Genomic DNA, 6,339 nt, shown 5'->3' with positions numbered 1-6,339 from the left:
ATGACAACTTACATTATTTTGAGGTATTTACAAGATGCATAAGAGATGATCATTGTAAAGTGTTTAGTACAAAAGTATTATAAATAAGAAGTCCTTGTAGCCCTCTTTCTTTAGATCCTTGTATTTTTTAGGTTTAAGTCAAGGTTAAGACGGCCCCCATCATTACACTTTACCATCACCCATGGTCCCTGATTGTGAAGTAAAGCTCTCACAAGTCTAGAATGCTGGAATCTTGTTTTTTGCATTAAGTGGACAGGAATAACTTGTGAAAGTAGTTATTTAACACAAACTTGACAAAAACGTATTAAAACTGTATTCCTGGAGTCAGTGTGAAAATCAGCCTCCTGTACAGATTGGTGTGTAAATCATTGATGTAATATTGATGTGATATCACAGCGCTGATAATTGACTCATGTTGTAGGGTGGTAGTAGCCTACTGGGTAACACACTCGCCTATGAACCAGAAGACCCAGGTTCCAACCCCACTTACTACCATTGTGTCCCTGAGCAAGACAATTAACCCTAAGTTGCTCCAGGGGGGACTGTCCCTGTAACTACTGATTGTAAGTCGTTCTGGATAAGGGCGTCTGATAAATGCTGTAAATGTCTCTATATCCTCACGACTCATGCAGCATGCATAAATAATGAGCATAGGCATCATTTGATTTGTCATAATAAAATAATATTTGTGTAGCCTACAGAAAGTGACTCCTCCACAGTAAGAGTCTAGCACAACAGGGGTTCTTTATTCAGGAACCGGCAAGTGCCCTGAACAATAATCCTCATATTCTTCCTGATCCGACACTGCCCCCTGCATCCCAGCAAGCCCACATTACACCACAGAATGAACGGTCATTTAAATTCTGTAGTAGGAAAATGATCACATAAACATGGCAGTGGCTGAAGAATACAACTGATCTAAGAATGCGATTGGCCTAGCGGTTAAGGAAGCGGACCCGTAATCAGAATGTCAGTTCGAATCCCAAGCTGTCAAGGTGCCACTGAGATGCCACTGAGCAAAACACCGTCCCCACACACTGCTCCCCGGGCTCCTGTCATGGCTGCCCACTGCTCAACAAGGGTGATGGGTTAAATGCAGAGGACACATTTCACTGTGAGCACCGTGTGCTGTATATCACAATGACAATCACTTCACTCTTAAAAAGAGGTGTCTGCAGACAAACCTGGTGATGGGGGATCAAGCCAGCCTTGTTACCGGTGACGTTTGGCTAAAATAATTATCATATCGACAAGGTATTACTAAATCTGGATTCCGGGTGGAAGTTTGTCACATTACACAAAAAAATGAAAAAACTGTGAAAAGGGTGAGTGGGGATGACAAGGAAAAGTTAGAGATTTGCATGATGTGAAATGGAGCTGAATAAAACGTTCAGAAATGGCTCCATTCATTGATTCTATTGGAAGAAGGGGGTGTTTACTGAACAGACTGAAATAATATTAGGGTGGTAGACAACCTCACTTACTACCATTGTGCTCTGTGTAAGGCCGTCTGATAAATGCTGTAAAAGCAACAGAATATATGATTGTGAAATATCATGTTTTTTGAATATCATGAATATCTGTTTAAAATAATAATAAGAAAATATGCAAAATATGCATTTTCTATGACTTCTCAAGAGGAAAGAAAAGAAGCAACACAACAAACCTCGGTTCAAAAATAAAAAACGTTCAAATTAAAACCATAACACATGAAAGAATATAAAGGCGATTTGATATTATAACTGCTTGAAAAAGGTAAAATGAGTTCAGTGAACGTCCTTCAAGTGGAATCTTCTCAGTGTTTGAGAGCTGACGCAGACAAACACATTGACCAAACCCTAGAGTAATGTGTTACGTAATACATAACTTTGAGCATTACATGAGTTCCACTAACTTCATGTGACATCATAGGCAGGACAAACTGAAATGATGAGTGCAAAAGGGACGCTTTGTCAACCACTCCCCAACAAACTCAATTACAAGGAATTCCCTCTTGCAAACAGTGAAGGTGAAAAGGTGAGGGTGATGGGCTAAATGCAGAGGACAAATTTCACTGTGTGCATAAAACACACGTGTGCTGTGCTGCTGTGTATCACAAGTGACAATCACTTCACTTACACTTCACTTATAGTCAGGCCTTTACAATCCGAGTACTGCTGGATAAGTTATTGTACCCTAGCTGTAGACGTGCTGAGTGATATTGTGACATTGAGGTTTCTTCTGCCACAATATTGCATGTGAGTCTAATGCATCTGCTTATGATGTTATGCTTGTCATCTAAACCTTGTCATTCCTCCATGGAAATGGTTGCAACCCTCAAGGTTTCTAAAACAAAGGGAAAAGACAGTGACTTCATGCAGAAGGTCTGTAGTGCTGATATTTCACAGGGATCAGATTAGGCCCCCTTGGTTGCATGAACGTCCAAGGAACCGTGAAGCGAGCCAAAGGAATTTTAATGGTGAGACAATGGTTTCAACATGAACCTCTCTGGGTGCTTCATCTTACCAGCACTAGATTAGAAATCAGACCGTTCATAAGCATACACAGACGGAACTGACTTGCAAACCACACCACTGCCTCCATTTAAAGCAATAAGAAACGACTCCACATAAAGCCAGAGAGGAAGTCTCCTGAACCACGCCCCGGTGCACACGAGTTCTCCCACCGACCACCACGCAGTCCAGCCTGTTGGTTGGAGCTTGGCTTCCATCCCATGGAAATTCCATGACCTTGCATTGGAGAAGACCGTGTGTTTTCTGGGTTTTGTCCTTCCTTTCCTCCACATCCAGATGTCCATCTCTGTTGGTGATGTACGACACGTTCATCGAGAGCAAATCGGTGAAGGTTTTTGGTGGGTTTTAGTGAACAGATGACATTGTCATGTTTAGGAGATAGTGTTGCTATCTGTAGTCACGTGGCTACAGAGGCTGTATCCATTAAAACATCCTGGTGAAATTGAAGCCGTGTTAGTGGTAAAGTCGTGGAATTTTAAAACCCGGCGACAGCCTCATTCCTCGGGGACACAAGCAGGTTAACTTCTGCTCATTAAAGGGGCTCCAGAGCCCTGGTTCAGATTCCAGCCCGCCGCACCTGATCCGATCCAACTGATGGGAGTCCGCGATAAGGAAGCAGCAGGAAGCCCGTGGAAACGCCGCGTCCGTGAATAAAAAGCCACGACGTCCCTCCCCTCAGTGGCGGAGCCACACGGAGCCACACGGAGCCACACGGCGCGGCGCAGGCGGCTTGGGATGAAGGGACTTCCCGGCGTCGCCAGCGAGCCTCAGGTACGGATCAGCAACTTCTACCCATTTCTTTTACCAAGATTCCGTCCGGTATTCCACATTTTCCACGTCTTCGTGGCTTTAATGGCTGTTAATAATTCGGAATGTCGCACGTCGCCTTCAGATTAGTAGTGTAGTAGGTGCGACAGTGTCGTAGGTGCGCGGTGACGGGCAGAATGGGAAAAGTGACACCCTGAGGTCATTCTTCAGCTTTTAATGAGAAGTGTCTCATGCGTCATGGGCGACGAAAACATTTTTTTTTCAGATCTGTACGTACTCTCCTATCGAAAAATTAGAGAGGAGAAAAAGCCAAACTTTTCAGCGTCTCACGACTTGTGCTTCTAGTCAGAAATGTATTACAGCTGTGAAGCAAAATCTCAACAAAATGAATTATTGCTAATGATCATTTCCCACTTTACTACAACTCGCACTTTTCTTTTGCCGACATTTGCACGCTATATTATGCAGAATTGCATATAAAACCCCTAAAACAGTTTTCCCCGTCTGTCTACACAGCCACAAAACAGAAAAGACCTGCAAGTGGAAATTGCGCGGTTATCATTCCTCTAGAGTTGTTATAAGTAATCATTTTGTGAGCTTTCTCTGATATTTCCGGCATCCTGTAGCAAAAAAAATAAATAAAAAAAACTTCTTCACTGAAGCTCTGCCAGGACTGTCTCATAAAACTTCCTAAAAAAACCAGTACATAACATCCCGTACGCATGAAATCGTCCTATACAAACGTATACTTATGTCCTAGGTACAAATTTTAGCCATTTTATGTCTTATGTTTTTTATATATATATATATATATATATATATATATATATATATATATATATATATACACACACACACACACACACACACACACACACACACACACACACACACACACACACACACACACACACACACATATATATATATATATATATATATATATATATATATATATATATAACGTGTGTATATATTATATATATATACACACACGGTTTTTTTTTGTTTTTATGTTTTACACATATACACATAAGACATACATGCAAATTGTGTCCTAGGAAATTAGTAGGAAATGTGTTTTGGATGTTTTTCTTTTTTTAAATATCAATGTATGTTTTACTGCTCAGGCTTTAAAGTGAAACATATGGGCCTGTGCCATAAAATGGCTGTGGTATGCATCAAACGTTGACATTTTTTTTAAAGCTTTTAGGACCATGGGGGACTTCTGATCTGCTTGTACCCACATAAATGCATGCAGATGAGAGGAAATAGCCTTGCCCATGCAGCCAGAAATAACTAATTTGTTCTTGTCTCAGGTGTCCTACGTCCTGCGGGAGCCCCTTCTTTTCCACACTGAGACAGGAGAAAATGGATGCTACAGCTCTGACCAGATCCAGGCTTATCGAATGCATCCTTCTGCTCTACCTCGGATGCTGCCTGGGCCTGAGGAACTGTACAGGACCTTGTCCCACAGTGCAAAACTGTATTATGGCGATCATGAGGTCAGGCGACTGCTGTCCGTCTTGCGTTCAGCGGGGATGCACGTGTGAGGGCTACCAGTATTACGACTGCACTCATGCAGGCTTCAGAGACGGGAAGGTGCCCGTGGGCGAGAAGTACTCTGTGGATTTTGGAAGTACAGAATGTGTGTGTCAGGATGACGGCTTGATCACCTGCCATTACATGCCCTGTCAGGAGCTTCCTCCAAACTGCATTGAGGTGGCTCAACCAGCAGATGGCTGTGAGAAGTGTCTTCGTCTGGGATGCGTCCACGGACATCGGAAGTATGAGGCAGGTCAGAGTTTTAAGACTGATCCCTGTCAGATGTGCCAGTGTCCAAATGAGGGTGGGTTGTTGAAGTGTTCCCCTATCTCAGACTGTAACCCCACTGTGGGGAAAAGGTGGTACACAGCTAACCAGGCAGATACCTTTATTCCACCTACCACTTCTATATCTCCCCCTGACAATCACATTAGACAGCAGCTTGGAGAGAAACAGGGGACAATTGCGTCTTTACCAGCAGACCAGTCAGCCTCAGGACGTCCGGAGACCACTCAGCCAGGTGGCCGAGGTCAGACAGAGCATGAGGACGTTCCCACATCGAGGATCGACAATACTAGACATGCTTCTCATTTTCATGTGGCAGAAGATCAGCTTCCTCCTATGAAGCAACCATTCCAGACACTTTTCAGCAGCAAAACAGATGAAACCAAGGAGACCAGACATCAGAGGGGTAGGTGAAAAAAAACCCATCATCTTTCACTATCAGAGGATTTTCTGACTAAAAAGGTTGATTTCTATTTGCATTACATAATTCATACCAAGTCTGTAGGGGCTTGGGTTATCTTGTCCATACTGCACTTTGACGTAAATAAACCAATCAAACCTGCTGTTACCTGGTTTATTTACATTGATGTAAATGTGCTAAAATATTAGGTGTGACAGATTAATACAATGTTTTTAAAGTTTAGCCACTGTTTTCTTTTTTCAGTGTGCTCACTTTAGTCTAATTTGGTGTTTTAACTTGGATACGACATTTTTTAGGGCCTGCCTGGTCTTGACGACTTTCATTCAGAGAACTTTATTACCCACAATACATTGCATCCTGAAAAACACACATGCGCATTTAATTTCCACTAATATATTATGTGATCAGTAGGCCCCACATGTATGTATATGTACATTACACGTTGTAGCAAACGTGTGATCATGGTATCATGTACGAATGTGTATGTCCTCTGATCTGTGAGTGACATGTTTGATGTGGGCCACCGGGGTGTGCTTTATGTACCCGGCCAGTCTGAATAGTGCCATTTTTGTTGTACATTGTATTCATTTGTGAATGAGAATGCACCAACAGTACTGAATGCGGTATTAATATGTGACTCTGAAATTTGGACAAACAGTAGGTATAAGGGGTGAATATTCATGTATAACTTTTTATCTGGGTTCAGTCAATTCTGTGATTCAGTTACACAGAAAGATTAATGACAAGTGCTATTTACAGCCTCCTTGAGGGTTGTAAATAGTAAATAATGTAAATAATGACATGTAA

At 42.2% G+C, this 6,339-nt stretch overlaps 1 protein-coding gene across 2 annotated transcripts in view; it reads left to right on the top strand.

Annotated features, from left to right (window-relative positions):
• The first annotated feature begins 2,747 nt into the window (after nucleotides 1–2,747).
• LOC114798230 (fibulin-2-like) overlaps nucleotides 2,748–6,339 on the top strand; it is a 28,948-nt gene continuing 25,356 nt past the window's right edge. For both annotated transcript variants that reach the window (XM_028993751.1, XM_028993750.1), the window contains exons 1-2: nucleotides 2,748–3,284; nucleotides 4,601–5,517. In XM_028993751.1, the coding sequence (XP_028849584.1) occupies nucleotides 4,653–5,517 (865 nt within the window). In that variant the 5' untranslated portion in view covers nucleotides 2,748–3,284; nucleotides 4,601–4,652. The remainder of the gene's footprint in view (nucleotides 3,285–4,600; nucleotides 5,518–6,339) is intronic.

Source organism: Denticeps clupeoides, chromosome 10 (genome assembly GCF_900700375.1).
Source record: "Denticeps clupeoides chromosome 10, fDenClu1.1, whole genome shotgun sequence".
Lineage (NCBI taxonomy): Eukaryota > Metazoa > Chordata > Actinopteri > Clupeiformes > Denticipitidae > Denticeps > Denticeps clupeoides.
The sequence above is the reverse complement of the archived record's forward strand: the minus strand, read 5'-3'. Positions and strand labels throughout refer to the sequence as shown.